General features: G+C 62.4%; 1 protein-coding gene across 1 annotated transcript; it reads left to right on the top strand.

Annotated features, from left to right (window-relative positions):
* The first annotated feature begins 7736 nt into the window (after positions 1–7736).
* On the top strand, positions 7737–17981 carry USP43 (ubiquitin specific peptidase 43). The gene is made up of 15 exons (XM_068209970.1): positions 7737–8279; positions 9368–9508; positions 11174–11274; positions 13083–13175; positions 13344–13479; positions 13548–13671; positions 14474–14636; positions 14732–14843; positions 14996–15099; positions 15403–15480; positions 15555–15684; positions 15805–16153; positions 16405–16545; positions 16668–16841; positions 16912–17981. Exons 1-15 carry the CDS (start codon positions 7752–7754, stop codon positions 17358–17360), a joined length of 2823 nt encoding a protein of 940 aa, XP_068066071.1. The 5' UTR covers positions 7737–7751; the 3' UTR covers positions 17361–17981.
* The last annotated feature ends 185 nt before the right edge of the window (positions 17982–18166 follow it).

The raw sequence follows: 18166 nt of genomic DNA, 5'->3' as shown, positions 1-18166 counted from the left end.
TGCACCACTGGAAATGCATTTCCAGAAAGGGTTGATTTGTACTGAAAGAAAATTAAAAGATATATTTAAAGGAGGTGAGCTGGAAGAGTTCACAGGAGATGAGAGCAGGACAAAGAGCAAATATTCCTGCAGGGGAAGGGGTGGGCAGGCACGGTTTCTCACAGTGTTTTTATTTATAATCACACTTCAAAGCATCTGGTTCTTGCTGTAAGGAGTAAATAATGAATGGAGATATTTTTAACCTCCTACACAGCCTCTGTGTTTCATCCACGAGAGGTCTGGCAGCATTGGTGGGGCTGCCTGGCTGCTGGGGCAATGAGAGCACCCCAAAGATCTCCGTTTACTCCGGGGGACCAAAGCACAGCCTGGGCAGGACAGAAGAACAATTATGGAGTTAAAGTGGATATCAAACCCTGGGGAACTCTGTGGGGCCAGCCGGGGAGAGCTGGGGGTGTTCACCTGGAGGAGAGAAGGGCCCAGGGAGAGCTCAGAGCCCCTGCGAGAGCCTGAAGGGGCTCCAGGAGACATTTGGGAAACAGGGGACACAGGGAATGCAGGGGACACAGGGAACACAGGGGACACAGGGAATGCAGGGGACACAGGGAATGCAGGGGACACAGGGAATGCAGGGAATGCAGGGGACACAGGGAACACAGGGGACACAGGGAATGCAGGGGACACAGGGAATGCAGGGAATGCAGGGGACACAGGGAACACAGGGAACACAGGGAACAGAGGGAATGCAGGAGATACAGGGAATGCAGGGGACACAGGGAACAGAGGGAACACAGGGAATGCAAGGGACACAGGGAACAGAGGGAATGCAGGGGACACAGGGAACAGAGGGAATGCAGGGGACACAGGGAACAGAGGGAACACAGGGAACAGAGGGAACACAGGGAATGCAGGGGACACAGGGAACAGAGGGAATGCAGGGGACACAGGGAACACAGGGAACAGAGGGAATGCAGGGGACACAGGGAACAGAGGGAATGCAGGGGACACAGGGAACAGAGGGAACACAGGGAATGCAGGGGACACAGGGAATGCAGGGGACACAGGGAACAGAGGGAACACAGGGAACAGAGGGAATGCAGGGGACACAGGGAACAGAGGGAACACAGGGAACAGTCTTCCCCCTGCCCTGCTCCTGGTTTATCTCTGCCGTGCTCTCCTGAACTTAAGGGCTGTGTCCAAGTGCCCTCCTCCAGGATCCTGGCAGGCTCCAGGGACAAGTGGCAGTGCCTGCAGGCTCCAGCCAGCCCCGGGCTCTCATGTTGCCACTTCTGTGACATCTCCTCTGGGACCTCCCCGGGGGAGCCGTGGAATCGTGTTCATTGCCTGTAGCTAAATCCATGGATTTGCTGCCAGTTCTTTTAGCTTAACCCGGGGAATGGATGCTGGTTAAGAGCCTTTTGAAGGCCCTTTGTGTTACTGGCCCAATTTCTGGCTACAGCTCCCTGGGAGCTGCTGGTGCTGGCCCTGAACTCTGCTGGGCACCAACTCTGCTTCAGCTGAGAAGGAATAATATCACAATTCCCCTGGAGATTAGCCCACCCTGCCGAAATCAAAGGGATATCTGAGTATTCCCTTGCCTGTGGGGAAAACAGGAACAGGCTTAGGCAGAGGAGGGAAGGCTTAGATTAAAAATTAGGAAGAAATACTTCACTACAGGGCTAATGAGGCCCTGGAACAGAGAGGCTGTGGACTCTCCATCCCTGTAAATGTCCAAGGCCAGGCTGGACAGGGCTTGGAGCAGCCTGGGACAGTGCAAGGTGTCCGTGCCCATGGCAGGGGTGGGACTGGATGAGCTTTTAGGTAATTTCCAACCCAAACCATTCTGGGATTCTCAGATTCCAGGTGCTGCCAGTCTGGTCTGGAATTCCCCAGATTTGCACAAGCAGCTGGAGCAGGAGCTGTGAGGCTGCTGCTTCCTCAGCCACTCCAGGTGATCCTTTTCCTTACAGCTGAAGTAACTTTGAAGCACTTTTATGATTAGAGGAGACTCTATTTTTGTATTTCCTGTCATGCATTTACCAGATTCCCCCCAACAGCCCCCAGAGCACTGAAGAAATGGGTCGGACTCATTCAGGGGGAGCAGGAGTTTGCTGCTCCGTTCAGATTGGCGTGAGGGATTCCCCACTTCTGAGGATCACAGTGGCTGTTGTTGCAACACTTCTGTGTTGTCACTGCCACCTTTCCGAGAGGCTCCTGGCACAGCCTGACTCGATCTGCTCCCTTTTGGAGGCTCTCTGCTTCCACTCCTCTCTCTTCCCTCCCCCACTTCTGCCCCGCCTTTAATGAATGACTTGTTGTGTAAATTCAGTCTTCTGTGTTTATTTTAATTTGTCTGCTCCTGATTAAGGAAAATTCAGCTCCAACTCCTGGCATTTACTGGGAAGCTCTTTTGAGCCTTTAACCCCACGTTCTCAAAGGAACCCAGGGATGCTGGGGCTGCTTCTTTTGCAGTGTCCAATTTAAAGCTCTCTTCAGGGACCTGGTTCTGGAGAGTGCAGTCACTGCTAAAAATGCCGGGGAGTTTCCAGCCTGGCACATTCAGGTTCCCGGGCGCTGGCCTGATTCTTCAAACAGGCTCCAGATTTCCACAGCAGAAGTGCTTATTACTAACTCAGTATCACATCTAGGATTAAAAGCAACAGCTCTCAAGTTCTGTTTATGTAAAGATCAGCGCAGGCAGAAGCCTGGGAGCTGATGCAAGTGAAGGATTTCTCTTGCAAGCATTGGAGACCTGGGAGAATTCTGTCATCAATTAAAATGCAGCAGAACGCTGCAGCCCTTAATGCTGAAGATCTCAGATGTTTTAGTTAATGGAGATAATTTATCTCTACACCTGCACTGGCAGTTCTGCTAGGCAGTGGGGACAGGTATTTAAAGGTGTCATTGCTTGTTTTTCCTCACATGCCACTAGAAGTGTTTCCTGCTCACAGCACAGCACAGGTGGATCCTTTCGCCACTCTGTGTGCCGCTCTGCTGTCCATCAAACACTGAACAAATCCTCTTCCTTCTGCCTGAAAATCCCCTGCTCTCAACAATGGAGCTTTCAGCACAGTAATTCAGCCATTCCATCCTCTCCTCCTTTGGAGCTCTGAGCCATAAACACTCCAGCAGGTTCCACAGGCTCTGCAGCAGCGCTCGCAGGGCTTGGGATCCAGGATCCAACCACGGGAATGTGGACAGGCTGGCAAAACCCCTGTGCCTGTGTGGGGGAATAAGGAGGGCACTGGAGCCTCTGAGAGCCACCCGGCGTCCCAAGGAGCTCTGTCACTGCCAGGTCCCTGTGGGGCAGAGTTTGGAGGTGCAGAAGGGGCAGGGTTTGGAGATCAGGGCTCTGCCCTACCTCAGCAGGGCCATTATGTCCCCACGGGTCACCCCAAAGCTGTCACTGCAGGAGGGGCAGGGTCCAAGGACCCACTGGAGAGCCAGAGTCTTGTATTGGTGTGGCTGCTCCCAGAGCTACGTCCCTACGGGAAATAGAGGCCATACCCTCCCAGGCTGCGGCTCTGCGTGGCTCTGTGGCCTTTCAGGCTCGTGCTGAGCTTGGCAGGACCTGTTCCTTCCTGGCACATCCCTGTCCCTCCTGGCACATTCCTGTCCCTTCTGGCACATCCCTGTCCCCGTGGGCACACCCCCGGCCCTGTGGGCACACCCCCGTCCCTCCCGGCACATGTCACCGTGTCTCACGTGCTGAGCGCTGCCCTCCAGCCCGGCTCACGCCGGGTGCCCGGGGAGCCCCGGGCGCTGCGAGCGGCCGTGACCCGCGCGGATCCCCCAGACACAGCCAGCAAACAGCCGCTCCTGCCGGGCCGGGCAGAGCAGGGGCTCGCTGCTCGCACCTCTGCAAGGTGTTTATTTACCCCCGAGACACTCCCGCTGTGGGGTCTCTCAGCTCCCCCAGCCCGGCTGAGCCCCGGAGAGCCCGGGGCTGTTTCCGGGCTCAAGCCCTGCTCAGCGCTGGTGGATCTCGGCTCAGCTCCCCCTCCCCACGCCCAGCTGCGCTCCTGCTGCGGGACCACATCTTCTCAGCTCACAGGGATAATGGGAGGAAAGAGCCTGGAGACACCTGCTCAGTGGAGCAGCCAGGGATGGAACAGATGCATTAAACCCGAGTGAAATTGCTGCGAACAAAGTGCAGGAGTTCCTGCAGCCCGGGGTTATCTGCTGCTTTCCCATTCCGAACCGACGGAGCATGGCCAGCTCTATTCATCAGCCTGAGCCCAGAGCCCTGGAAAAGTAGAATTTCCCTGCCTTGATGCTGTCCCTCCTCAAAAAGACTCCCAAAAAAGGCAGGCCCCATGCATCTTTCATGGGGCACTAAATAACTCACTCTGCTATCTATAATTTAATCCGAGCTGCAGAGGCTGAGGAGGGAGGGCTTTCGAGGGGGGGAGATTTCTCTGCCTGCCTTGAGCCCTAAAACTGCTGCAGGCAGGGAGGGGGCAGGGAGGGGACAGGGAGGGGGCAGTGCCAGCCCAGGCCGGCTCTCCCAGCCCCACCCGGGCTCCCCCAGCTGCCCCCAGGCCGGGAGCAGGATGGGCTTTTGAAAGCACATTTCCACTCCACAGCACAGATGTCCTCAGCCCGTTCCAAGAGAGCGGGAGAGGCTCAAAGAAAGCAAACATTGTCCCAGGGCAGAGCACAGCGAGCAGGGAGGAAGGTTTCTCTTCTTTTTTTGCTGTTATTATTATCACAATGATTTGGCAGCATGGAAATGGATTTCTCTCGGGCCTGAGTCAGTTCAGCTCAGATCTATTCAGGATTTTATCCTGAAATCCAAGTGCCTCCCTGGCACAGGGACTTATGTCCATGCCCAGTGCTGTCCTGTCCCTGTGTTTCCCTAATCCAACCCAAACCCTCTGTGTTTTCACATCCATCCCAGCTGTCTGGTGTCCCAGGCAGTTCATGCCATAACAACAAGGAATTTTCCATCAGAGGGACCAAGCATTTCCATCCTTTCCTCGTGTTTGATGCTCAGATTTTGCCCACCCCACATTTGCTCTGAAACCGAAGCAGGAAATGGCAGCTTGAGAAGCAGGAGCTGGAGAGAGCCAGGAGATCCCAAAAAAGGCATTTTAGGGAGAAAGCGCTGACGCAACCCAGCAGTGCCGGATGCTGCAGCGTTGATAAATATTTGATTTAGCCTGAATAGGAAGGCATCATGTTCAGAATGACCTGAAAAAGAGGGAAGATGACAAATACAGTGCCGCTGAAAGGCAGATTCACATGGTGAGCATTCCTGAGGCTCGCTCCAGTGTGCAAACTGCCTTAAATTGGAATGAACTGGAGTTACCTGTGGGAAAGGCCTGCTCCAGGCCGGGGTGGGGGTGCAATGACAGCCATTGGATGCCTCTGCCTGTGCTTGGAAAGGCCCTGATTCAGTTTTCAGTTGTTGGCTGATGTGTGCTGTCAGAATTCCTGCACTGGCATCACAGGGGGGCAGCTCGGGGGGCTGACAGGATCCCGGGAAAATGTTTTCACTACCCAGTACTTCCCAGTCCTGGCGGGTTTGGCATTTTTGACATGACTGAGTTTCTCTCTCTCATTTTATAGCCATTTCCCTTGGCTGTGCTTGTCAGCTCTGCCTTCCCATCCGTCCCCCTCTGACAAACAGCAGGTTCTGATCCAACTCTCAGTTCAGCTCCTGCCTCCGGGCTCTCCACTCCCCTTGCTTTTCTTTAGGCTTCTCCTCACTTTCGTTAAGGAGCTGCTTTGTGTTTCTGACTCCCCTCAGTTCAGCACGAGCCCTGCCCGGGCTCCCTCTCTCCCTCCCTGCACTGCAGCTCTGGCTCGCGTGGGATGCTCGGGGCTCGAGCGTGCAGCCAAAACCGGCCAGAGGGAAACAACAAGTGCTTTTCTCCTCAGTGAGCCGGGAGCTGCTCTAGATAAACCCATTCTTCCCACGCTGCATGAAGCACAACCTGCCCTTGTTAGAGCATTCAGCGAGGAAAAGCCCCACATCCTCACACGAGCGCTCTGGTGGATCCCAGTTTCCATTTCCTGGGGTCTGCAGTGGGGTTTGCAGTGGGTGGTGCTGGGAGCAGGGCCAGGAACCTGCCAGGCATCCCAGGGAACACTCTGTGTATGGATTGTCATCTTCAGATAGGGGCAGGGAGCCTGATATTAAGGATGTTTTTCCCAAAGGAGCATTTTATCCATCAGCTGACGGATTTCACAGCTCTGGCCAGGAGGATGCTGAGAAATGAACTTCAGCACTGGATGCAGAACCAGACCAGGAGTCAAACCTCTGAGCCTGGGGGGATTGTAGCTGGAATTTTAGCTCAGCCCAGACTTTCCTCGAGTGCCTGAGCCAGTGAGAGCCCCGCAGTGCCAGCAGCTTTCCTCGGACAGGCTGGGAGCTGGAAGTACCCACAGTGCTGGTGGGGCTCTGTGGGGCCAGGGGCTGCCCTGAGCCCCTGCACTGCATCCCCCGGTCTGGAGCGGCTCTGCGGGCACAGCAGGGTGGGGACCACCTCCCGGCAGGGCTGCTTCCATCGCTATTCCCATCTCCCCAGGAGGAAAAGCTGCGTGCCCAGGGTGGTCCCAGTGTGGCTCCGGGTGGGAGCTGCAGTCCCTACAAGGCAGCTGCCCCCTCGCGGGGCTGGCAGGGGGCAGGGGGTGACCCCATCCACGCTCTCAGGACACATCCCGTGCCAATCAGGGCTGGCTGCGGGAGGGAGGAAATTTCGGCCGTGCTGAATCCTCTCCTCTCTGGATAAGCAGCTCCTGTGCCTGGGGCCACTCGCGGTGGAGCCGTCCCTGGGGATCCACGGGCGGCTGATCCCCCTCCATCTGCTCAGCATCGGCAGCACCGGGTGGATTTAGCCTGAGATCATTCCAGGCGCAGCACATGGTCCTGTGCCCGATCCGTGCCTGCCACACCGCTGGCTGACAGCCTGGCATTCCCCTGGGAGGTCGCCATCCTGTCACCACCCCCGAGCTCACACCCCGGCCCAGGGACACCTGCCCTGCGGGGAGGAGGGACCGTGACATCCGCAAGCACCTCTTGACCCTCTCTCTGTCATCCTGCTCCACCTCCCTAACCCCAAATACACACCAGGGTGTGGTGCCAAACACTGTGGGGTGGGCAGGAGGTGGCCAAAGACTCTGGACTCTGGCAGCACTGGGTTGGAAACCCCCGCTTGGTGTCTCTGTGCCAAGGAACCGTCATGTCCCCAAACCTCAGTGTGGAGGGGGCAAAGGTGACCATGGTACCACTATTCCACCTCAGAGCACCCAGAGGAGGCAGAACTGGGGCATCCCACAGTGACGCTGTGACAGCCTGAGGCGAGGCTGAGGGCAGCAGGGCAGCACTCGTGGAGCAGGGATGGGACCGCCGAGAAAGCGGCGGGGCCGTGGAGGGGACAGAGGGATGGCTCGCCCCGGCTGATACCGGGCGCGGAGGGCTGGGTCAGCCGGGCGATGCCGCGGTACCCGGGGTGATGCTGGGGACACCGGGGCGGGCGGGGCACGGCCGCCCGTGCCGCCAGCGGCACCTCCCCGCTCCCCCCCCCCCCAGCTCCGCTCCCTCTTCCTCCTCCTCCTGTCTCCCTCTCCCTCTCCCGAGCCAGCCCGGCCGGGGGAGGAGCCGGCAGCGCACAAAACCTCCCGCCCGGCCCCTCCGGGCCCCGCACCGGCACCGGCACCGGCGGCGCCCAGCGCCCGCCCGGGGCCATGCGCGCCGCGGCGGGGCCGGGGCCGGCGGGGCCGGGGCAGGGCGGCGGCCGCCCGCGGCCATGAGCGCGGCGGGGCCGGGCGGCGGCCCCGGGCGGCGGCGGCGGGCGGGGAGCGGCGGGGCGAGCCCGGCGGGGCGGCCGCGGGCGGGCGGCGGGCGGCGGCGGCGGGCGCTGCGCTCGCTGGGCAGCCTGGCCGGGCGGCTGCTCCGCACCTGGGCGCGCCTGGCCGGGGGGCGCGGGGGCCGCCGCGCCACCCCCGAGGATGACGAGGGCGGGTTCCGGGGGGGGTCGCGGCGGCGGCTCGGCGGGGCGGCCCCGGCGGCGGCGGGAGGCGATGCGGGGGGCGATGCGGGAGCGGGCGGCGGGGAGCGGCCGCCGGGCGCGCAGGGGCTGCGGAACCACGGCAACACCTGCTTCATGAACGCCGTGGTGCAGTGCCTGAGCAACACGGCGCCGCTGGCCGAGCGCCTGGCGCTGGGCCGGTACCGCGCCCGCGGCCCCCGCGCCGAGGTCACGCACCGGCTGGCGGCCCTGGTCCGCGCGCTCTGGACCCGGCAGTACACCCCGCAGCTCTCCGCAGAGTTCAAGGTACCGAGCGGCCCCGCCCCGCGGCCCCCGCGCGGCCCCAGCTCACCCCGGCCCCAGCGGCATCCCCAGCTCTCAGCGGCACAGCTGGCTCACAGCACTCAGCGCCTGGCACACCCTCTCACAGCTCCCTCCAGCCCCCCGAACCCACTGACAGCCTTCCCAGCCCCCCGAACCCACTGACAGCCTTCCCAGCCCCCCGAACCCATTAACAGCCTTCCCAGCTCCCTGAACCCACTGACACCTTCCCAGCCCCCCGAACCCACTGACACCTTCCCAGCCCCTCAAACCCACTGAGACCCTTCCCAGCTCACATCACCTACTCCCCTGTCTCATCCTTCCCGTGGACCCTGCCCTGCTAGACACCCCCAGCCCTGTTGCTGTCACCTCCCTGCTGTCCCCTGAGCTCCCGCGGGTGGGTGAGCTGCCAGCCCTGGCCGTGCCACGGACCCCTGAGGGCGAGCTGGTGCTGGCTGTGATCACGGGTAAGGTAGGATGTTGTCCCAGGAGCCAAATTCAGTGGCCTCAGGCTCTGTCCCTGAGCATGTGTCGCACCTCTGCCAGGTGCATGCCAGTGTGCCAGGGAACAGGGTGTGGGGGGCATCACAGCATGTCCAGCCTGGCATTGCAGCTCCCCACGCTCAGGGACATGTGTCCGCTGCCCGAGTGACATTTCCTCGGTGCTGCCAATAAACGGCTGCTGCCACTGAACTTTGCAAAGCGCCCAGGGGAGCTCCCGGGAAGCCGAGCCCTGCCCTGGGATGGGCTACACTGAGTTGATGCCATCCAAGTGCTCGGGGCAGGTGGGACCTGAGGGTCCCCATGGCTGCAGTTGCCCATCTGGACTTCATCTGGACTTTATTTTCCCTGTGTCCCCTCCTGGCCGCTGGAAGCTGGGACCCCACAGAGCCTCTGTGTCAGCTGTGTGTGCTCAGTGTCCCCACCGCCCTGCTGTCCCCAGGGTGGCCGTGATGTCCCTGCAGAAGCAGGACGAGGGCAGAGATTGTTGTAGGGATGGAGCAGGGATGTTTTTGGGGTAGGTGCTGAGCAAGAACCCGTTCATCAGCGCCAGCCCCGCCCGTTTCTTGCAGAACATCGTCTCCAAGCACAGCTCGCAGTTCCGGGGCAATGCTCAGCACGACGCGCTCGAGTTCCTGCTCTGGCTGCTGGACCGAATGCACGAGGACCTGGGCGCCGCCTCCCCCGCCCAGCAGAGCCGCGGCCCCACGCAGGTGGGTGCCCCCCCGGCTCGGGGGGAGGCGTTCGGGCCAGGTGTGGGACCAGGGACGCCGGGATGTGGTGCCAGGTGGTGGGATGGAGCTGGGCCCCGCCCCAGTGGGGATGGGGATGCTGCGGCTCGGTTGGTGCGCGGGTAAAAGGATGGTGGGAGCCGAGTGCTGCGGGGCTGGGCAGGGTCTGGAGTGCTGGGAAAGTGGGGGTGTCGGCAGGAGCCCATCCAGCTGAACATCCCGGCTCTGGGGGGCATCCTGGTCCTTCGTGAGGAAGAGATGCATCCCCGCCGTCCCTCCCTGCCTCCAGCTAAGCCCGCTGTAATTACAGCTCGGCGGCTTTGCTGCTGGCAAAATGAGTAATTAAGTCTTCCTCAATCCATCTGCGCTCAGGCATTGCCCTGGCCCTGGCCCTGGCCCTCCCTGCCTCCTCCTTCCTCCTCCTTCCCTGCTCCTTCCCCGCCTGCTGCTGCCCGCTGGGCGCCGCCTGTTGCAGGAGATGGAGCTGTTGCCGTTTGACCCATGAGCTCAGCTCAGCAGCGTGCTGTCCCCACTCTGGGGGTGACAGCCGGCTCAGCACTGAGCTGTCCCTGCTTTGGGGTGACTCCCATCCTGGGCACAGGGAGCCTGGGAGCAGCTCCCCCTCCCTGTGCCCAGTTTGGGGTGCCGTAGCTGTGCCATGGTGAGGGTTGGGGTCCTGGGCAGACACTGCCCAGTCTCCAGCACAGCTCTGTCCCACAGGGAGAGCTCGGTGTGGTGCCCATTTCTGGTGAGGCTGCGCTGCCTGGCCGGGGCCCTGCAGCCACCCCTGCACTGACCTGAGCTGGCCTCAGCCCTGCCACCTTTCCTGGGAGCCATTTGGATGCCCCAGGCTTTTTGGGAGAGCCCGGCAGCTCCCGTTAAATGTCAGGTGCCCACGTGTGCCATGAGCTGTGGTGAGGTGCCAGCTGGAGGTGGTGCCATGGCAATGGCCGAGGACCTCCCAGGCTCTGGGGAGGGGACCCTTTGTGTGTCCCTCAGCACCCGTGGTTTTGCCTGGCATCCCTCAGTTTTTGCCCCTTTTGGCGATGCCACCCGAGTGTCACCCACGTGCCCCCGTCCTTGGGGACGCATGTCCGGCAGGAATGTGACCCTCAGTAAATTGCTGGGAAGTGTCCGGTGTGAGAAAGGACTACAGTGGGGACCAAGTCTTTGCTGCCAGGAGGACTGGAAGAGGAGGCACCCCTTGGATTTCTGGGGAATTTTGGGGGCCCTGTAGGGCACAGACACCATCCAGGTCTCCTCTCAGCCACACCAGATGGACCCCAGTGCCAGGCAGACCGTCAGGACACGTCAGGCTCAGCAGGACCTGGTGCCAGCAGATGGCATTGAGGAAAATCCACCTCGCGGCCAAAATCTTCAGTGATTTTCAATCTTACTCATCGAGACACCAAAAAGCCACTGTCTTACCCCAAAACAGCCCAGTTTTTTTTTTACTGATGCTGCCTGGAGGGCACAACAGTGCCAGGCAGGCAGGTGCCAGAGTCTCCGTGGCATCACCTTCAGCCCATCCTCGTGCCATGGGGACACCAAAGCTGGGCTTGGTTCACTAGGATGTGTCCCTGCCCCCCTGAAGGACATGTCCCTCACCCCGTCACCTCACTCACCACTTGTCTCTTGCCCCTGCAGCCTGGCAAGGACGAGAGCAGCGGTGCCAGCAGGTCTCCCCCAGGCACCCAGCACCCCCGGGGGCAGAGCTTCGTGCAGAGCCACTTCCAGGCCCAGTACAGGTCAGTGGGGGCACGGATCCTGCCCACAGGGGGCTTTGCCCTTCTGTGAGCCCTGGGTGGGCACTGTGAGCCCAGGGAAGGGATGAAACAGGGAGGATCTCCATCCATCCATCCATCATCCATCCATCCATCCATCCATCCATCATCCATCCGTCCATCACTCCATCCATCCATCCATCCATCCATCCATCCATCCATCATCCATCCATCCGTCCATCACTCCATCCATCCATCCATCCATCCATCCATCATCCATCCATCCGTCCATCACTCCATCCATCCATCATCCATCCATCCATCCATCATCCATCCATCCATCCATCATCCATCCATCCATCCATCATCCATCATCCGTCCATCCATCCACCCACCCATCCATCCATCCACCCATCCATCCACCAATCCATCCATCCATCCACCCATCCATCCATCAATCCATCACCCATCCATCCATCCACCCATCCATCCATCCACCAATCCATCCATCCATCATCCATCATCCATCCACCCATCCCACCCACCCCAGCCATGGGAGCTCCTTCCCCTACAAGCAGCTGAAAGTGTCCAAGGCCAGGCTGGACAGGGTCAGTGACCCGCTCCAGTGGCAGTGTCTCTGCCCACGGCGGTGTCCCTGCCCATGGTGCTCTCTGAAGGTCCCTCACAACCCAAACCACGCTGTGCTTCTGCCACAGGACTCGGGACTGTCCCAGCACCCCAGCACGAGGGTGCCCCGCTAGGGGACACCCCACACGTTGCTCTGGCCGGGACTCGTGGCATGCTCAGGCCACCCTGTCCCCAAGCCACGGCACTGCAGGCAGCAGGGGACACATCTGGCGTCACAAGCCCTTCCTCCTCTCTCAATTAATCCCTCGTCCTATATATGAAAAAAGGCACTTTAATTATCCCTGTTGCATGTGCCAGAGCCGTCTGTGCGCTGAAGGATTTATTAATTTGTGTGGCTGTTTCCCAGGCAGCTCAGTGGCTCTTCAAGGTGACAGATAACAGGGACTCAGGATTTTGCTTTGGATTTTAATTTACTTTTTCCCTTTTTGTTGAACGAAAAAGGCAGGGGGCAAAAAAACACCCCCCCCCCAAAAAAAAACCAAACCAAAACAAAACAAAACCACAAAACAAACAAACAAAAAAAAACCAACCAAACAACAACAAAAAAAAACCAAAACAGAATAAAAAAACAGAATTAAGAAGAATCAGCAGTAGGTGGCTGTTGGTACCAGGGATGATGGATTTGGGGTGTGGCACCTGGGATGACGGATTTGGGGTGTGGTACCTGGGATGACAGATTTGGGGTGTGGTACTTGGGATGATGGATTTGGGGTGTGGTACCTGGGATGACGGATTTGGGCTGTGGTACCTGGGATGATGAACCTGGGCTGTGGTACCTGGGATGATGGATTTGGGGTGGGGTGTCTGGGATGACGGATTTGGGGTGTGGTACCTGGGATAATGGACCTGGGCTGTGGTACCTGGGATGATGGATTTGGGGTGGGGTGTCTGGGATGACGGATTTGGGGTGTGGTACCTGGGATGACGGATTTGGGGTGTGGTACCTGGGACGATGGATTTGGGGTGTGGTACCTGGGGTGATGGACCTGGGCTGTGGTACCTGGGATGATGGATTTGGGGTGTGGTACCTGGGATGATGGACCTGGGCTGTGGTACCTGGGACGATGGATTTGGGCTGTGGTACCTGGGACGATGGATTTGGGCTGTGGTAGCTGGGCTCAGCCCCAGGGTGGGCTCTCGGGGGGCCGCGCCTGCTCCGCTGACCCTGCCCATCCATTTGCCAGGTCCTCCCTGACGTGCCCTCACTGCCTGAAGCAGAGCAACACCTTCGACCCCTTCCTGTGCATCTCCCTGCCCATCCCACTGCGCCAGACCAGGTGAGCGCGCGCCCACCCCGGCGGGACGGCAATTTGCAGTTTTTGGGATAAATAACGAACGCGGGAGGCGGCGGCAGCCCTGGGCACAGGTGCCAGCGGTGTGCGGTGGGCGTTTGCCACGCGGGGCTGCCCCGGCGGCGCTGAGGTGTGTCCTCGCGGTGTCCCCAGGGCTCTGAACGTCACGCTGGTGCTGCAGTGCGAGCGCTGGCGCTTCGTGCGGGTGGGGCTGGCCGTGCCGCTGCTGGGCACCGTGGCCGACCTGCGGGAGATGGTGGCGCGGCACGGCCGCGTCCCCGCCGAGCAGGTACCGGGGCGGGCGGGGCGGGCGGGGAGCGGGGCCGGCCCGCGCGGTGCTGAGCGCCCGTCCCGCAGGTGATCCTGGCCGAGGTGTCCCCGCGGGGGCTCCTGCGCTCGCTGGCCGACCCCGAGGCGCTGCGGGCGGCCGGGGAGGCCGCGCCCGTCTACGCCTTCCAGCCGCCGCCCGCCCGCCGCGCAGGTACCGCGGCGCGCTGCCATTGGCTGCGGCTGCCGGCCCGCCCCGCGCCGATTGGCCGAGAGCTCCCGGGCTGTGCTGGGATTGGCGCGGGGCGGGGGGGCACGGCCCCGTGATTGGTGGGAGGGAGTGGATCCCTCACTGGGATTGGTGGGAGGGAGTGGATCCCTCACTGGGATTGGTGCGGAGTGGATCCCTCACTGGGATTGGTGGGAGGGAGTGGATCCCTCACTGGGATTGGTGCGGAGTGGATCCCTCACTGGGATTGGTGCAGAGTGGATCCCTCACTGAGTTTGGTGGGAGGGAGTGGATCCCTCACTGGGATTGGTGGCGGGGAGTGAATCCCTTGCTGGGATTGGTGGGAGGTGGTGGATCCCCTCATTGGGACTGGTGGGCGGGAGGGAGTGGATCCCTCACTGGGACTGGTGGGAGGTGGTGGATCCCCTCATTGGGACTGGTGGGAGGGAGTGGATCTCTCACTGGGATTGGTGCGGAGTGGATCCCTCACTGGGACTGGTGGGAGGTGGTGGATCCCCTCATTGGGACTGGTGGGCGGGAGTGGATCCCCTCATTGGGATTGGTGGGGCAGCAGGTCGTCCCTGCTATGACTGGTCAGAGGCAGCTGCACCCCACCGGCAATGGGGGAGGCAGTCTGTGCTGGGATTGGTGGGAAATGGATCTCTTTGGCTGGGGTTGGTGGGATCCGTGTCCTCTCTGCCGGGATTGGTGGGAACAGTGGTGTTGGACAGGGCCGTGGCACTAATTAACCCAGCGCTAATGAGAGCCCCTCATTCCCGGCCCGCAGGGCGTCCCCGCAGCCTCCCCACGTCCCCCGCGGTGCCGCGGCAGGAGGGGCTGCACCTGCTGCCCAGCGCCGCCCGCTCCTCCGACTGCCTGCACCGCGCGCCCGGCGGCCGCATCCTGCTGCTGCTCTGCAACACGGCGGGCACAGGGCCGCAGCTCGCCAGGTACTGCCACCTGCCTGCCACCCGCCTGCCACCCTGTCCTACCCACTCCCCACCCCTGTGACACCCAGCCACGTGTCCCTGCTGTCTGTGCCCAGGTTCGGGCCGCCACTGGTGCTACGGGAGGAGCGCGGCGTCTCCTGGGAGCAGCTGCAGCAGAACATCCTGGCCCAGCTGAGGGGGGTCCTGCGGGGAGAGGTCCGGCCACAGGTGAGCCTGGGGAACAACCCTTTCCCCTGAAAGCCATCAGATTTTGGGGGCTGTCTTTGCCCCATGTCCCAAAGCCTGGCTTGGCCTGGTGCTGCTGCTGGGCAAGAGATCCCTGTCCCCTGGTGACCCCACAGCCCCCTCTCCCCTCACAGGGCACGGGAGCCCTTTTCCGGATCCGCCTGGCCGGGGGCTCGGCCCCCTGCACCTACCTGTCCCCTCAGGATCCCCGTCCTCTCTGCCACCCTGCCATCGACAGGTAAGGGGCTGCAGGGACAGGACTGTCCCCAGGATGTCCCCTCAATCCCTGGGGGCAGCCAGTGGCATCACCATGAGTGGGCACAGTGTCCTGTGCATGGCTGTGTTGTCACCATGGGTGGCCCGCGGTGACACCTTGGGTAGCCACAGTGGTGGTCACTCTGCTGCCCCAGCACTGGGTCCCCGGCCCAGCGCTCCCACTGTGGGAGGTGGTGTCTGTCCCTGCCTGCCACCACGGGCTGGCAAGGAGGTGTCTTCATGGGGACAGGGCCTCTGGGGACATCTCACCCTGTCCTCCCCTCAGGGCCCTGCAGCTGTGTGGGGCCGGGGGCCCTCCCCACGTGAGGCTGACGGTGGAGTGGGACACAAGCACCAAAGAGAGGTGAGTCCCCTGTGCCCAGGCTGGGGGGACGCCCCGGCACTTGGGTCACCCTCGCTGGTGACGCATTCCCCCAGGCTGTTCGGGAGCATCCAGGAGGAGGTGGTGCAGGACGCGGAGAGCGTGCGGCGGCAGCAGCAGGCGCATGGACAGCAGCACAGCTGCACCCTGGACGAGTGCTTCCAGCTCTACACCAAGGAGGAGCAGGTACGGGCACCCCCGGGCAGGCCCACGCCCTGCCCACCCCTGGCACAGGGGCTGCTGGTGCTGGCTGTGGAGGTTGCGGGGGTGACAGGGAGGGAGGTGGCCATGACGCGGTGTCCCCAGCTGGCCCCAGACGATGCCTGGCGCTGCCCGCACTGCAAGGTGCCCCAGCAGGGCACGGTGAAGCTCAGTCTGTGGACTCTGCCCGACATCCTCATCATCCACCTGAAGCGCTTCCGGCAGGTGGCCGAGCAGCGTCACAAGCTCACCACGCTGGTGAGGTTCCCGCTGCGGGGGCTGGACATGGCCCCGCACGTGGCACAGCGGGGCCAGCCCGGGGGGCAGCTCCTGGGGCGCTGGGCGCCCTGGCAGCCCCCCCTGCGCCTGCCCCTGGGCTGCCCCCGCGACCACCTGTACGACCTGTACGCCGTCTGCAACCACCACGGCAGCATGCAGGGTGGCCACTACACCGGTGAGCGGGGACACTGGGGACAGGGGGTGCCACGGGGGTGCCATGGTGCAGGGCAGAGGGGAGCCGGGGTGCAGGGGACATTCAGAATGGCATTGCAGCCACCCCAGGGCATGCAGGGCACCCCAGCACCATCCCACTCCCCCAGTGTGTCCCTGCACCGTGGGGCTCCTGGTCGCCCCTGCACCCCGGGGCTCGGGGCATCCCAGGACAGAGCCCCCGTCCCCGCTCACCCCGGACCCGCTCGCCCCCAGCATTCTGCTGCAACGCCCTGGACGGGCGCTGGTACAGCTACGACGACAGCCGGGTGGAGGGGGTGCGCGAGGCCGAGGTGAGCACCCGCAGCGCCTACATCCTGTTCTACCAGCGCCGCCGCGCCGCCGCCTCCGGCACGGGTGAGCCCCAGATCCCTGCCCCCCGCACCCCGGCACTGCCGTGAGGTCACACACAGCCCTAAGTGTGACCCACACCCGTGTGCACACGCCTGCCTCTGCCCCCTGCACACGTGTGCGCGCAGACCTGCTGCACCACCCCTACGCGTGTGCGCGCCCCCATCCCACCTGTCCCACCCCCGGCCCACGCCCGCCGCTCCCCGCAGGGCACTGGGTGTTCCGCCTGGCCGCCTCCGAGCCCCGCGCCGACCCCCGCACCGACCCCGACCCCTCGGGCTCCGTCGCCGCCCCGGAGAACGGTGAGGCTCAGGACGCTCAGCCCCGGTCCCCCCGGCGCCCCCGCCCGCCCTGACCGTGGTTTCTCCGCAGGCGGGTTCGAGGTGCGGCCCCCGGTGCGGGGTCTGCAGGGGCTGCACGGTCGCAGCCTCAGCGTCCGGACGGCCCCCGCCGAACCCCCGGGACAGGGGGAGCCGGGCCCCCCCCGCGCCCCACGACGGCTCCGCCGGGCCGCCAGCGCCGAGGGGACCCCGCGCCGGCCGCCCCCGGGCCCCGGCAGCCCCGGGGCCGCCGGGCCGCCGGGGGACGCGGCTGTACCCCCGGGCCGCTGCCCCCCCGGCCCCTCGGCGCTGGGGCGGTCGCGGAGCTCGGCCAGCCTCCCCCCCCGGCCCGAGGGGGGGCTGCGCAGATCCGCCTCGCTGGGCAGGGGCGCGGCGGGGCCGCCCCTGGCCACCCGGGGTCTCCCCGGGGCCACCCTGCAGCGCGGCCGGCAGCTCCGTGGGCTCCTGCTCCCCGCGGCCGTGCCCGAGTCCAGCTTCTGAGCCATGGATGGGGGCACCACCCCCAGCAGCTGTACAGCCGGTCCTGAACGGATCAGGGTGCTCCCCAATGGGGGGTGTCCCACTGCAAGGGTGCCTGAACCAGGGATCCCAAACCAGGAACATCCCGACCGAGGGCATCCCGATCTGGGAGCTCCCAACCCAGGGACTTCTGAGCCCAGGGAAAACCAAAACAGGCTATCCTGACCCAGAGGCTCCCAAATGGAATCCTGAACATGGGGGCTTCTGCCTGACCAAGGGCACCCCAGATCCTGATCCAGAAGCATTCCAAACCTAGACCATCCCTAGCTGGGGTTTTCAGACCTGGGCTCATCCCAAACTGGGCTCATCCCGAAGTGGTGGCTCTGAACCCGGGAGTCTCCCAACGCAGGGCCATCCCAAACAGGGTAGGCGGGTGCATGGTCCTGAGCTCTGCAGCACCAGAGTATTTATTGTACCAGGAGAGTTTTATTCAGAGACGCTTTTTGTTTTCTAAAAGGCGACTATTTGGGGGTGGGGGGTCCCCCACACCTTGGTCTATGCAATCCCCGATTCCTGCAGCCAGCTTTTGTACGGGGCTCTACCCCACCGCCGGCGGTTTCTATTAAAGACACGTGAAACAAACCCAGTGTCCATCCCAGGGGAACACGGCTCTGTGTCCCTTGGAGGCAGTTCTGCTCCTGCAGTGAGGATCAGGGGTCAGTCCTGGCTGGATCCTGCCCTGTGGGGTGGCTGTTTCTGGGGGAGGTGGACCCTGCCCCATCCCATGGCACCTGACCCATAACGTTCCCTATAAACCACCAAACCAC

The sequence above is a fragment of the Anomalospiza imberbis genome, chromosome 19, assembly GCF_031753505.1.
Source record: "Anomalospiza imberbis isolate Cuckoo-Finch-1a 21T00152 chromosome 19, ASM3175350v1, whole genome shotgun sequence".
In the NCBI taxonomy this organism is placed as follows: Eukaryota; Metazoa; Chordata; class Aves; order Passeriformes; family Viduidae; genus Anomalospiza; species Anomalospiza imberbis.
The sequence above is the reverse complement of the archived record's forward strand: the minus strand, read 5'-3'. Positions and strand labels throughout refer to the sequence as shown.

Bases quoted from the DNA above. Each gene is read 5' to 3' on its own strand.
- USP43 (XM_068209970.1), top strand. From the start codon at position 7,752: ATGAGCGCGGCGGGGCCGGGCGGCGGCCCCGGGCGGCGGCGGCGGGCG. The intron at 14,844-14,995 runs GTGAGCCTGGGG...CTCCCCTCACAG, and splicing joins GGGGAGAGGTCCGGCCACAG to GGCACGGGAGCCCTTTTCCG. The intron at 15,685-15,804 runs GTACGGGCACCC...CGGTGTCCCCAG, and splicing joins TCTACACCAAGGAGGAGCAG to CTGGCCCCAGACGATGCCTG.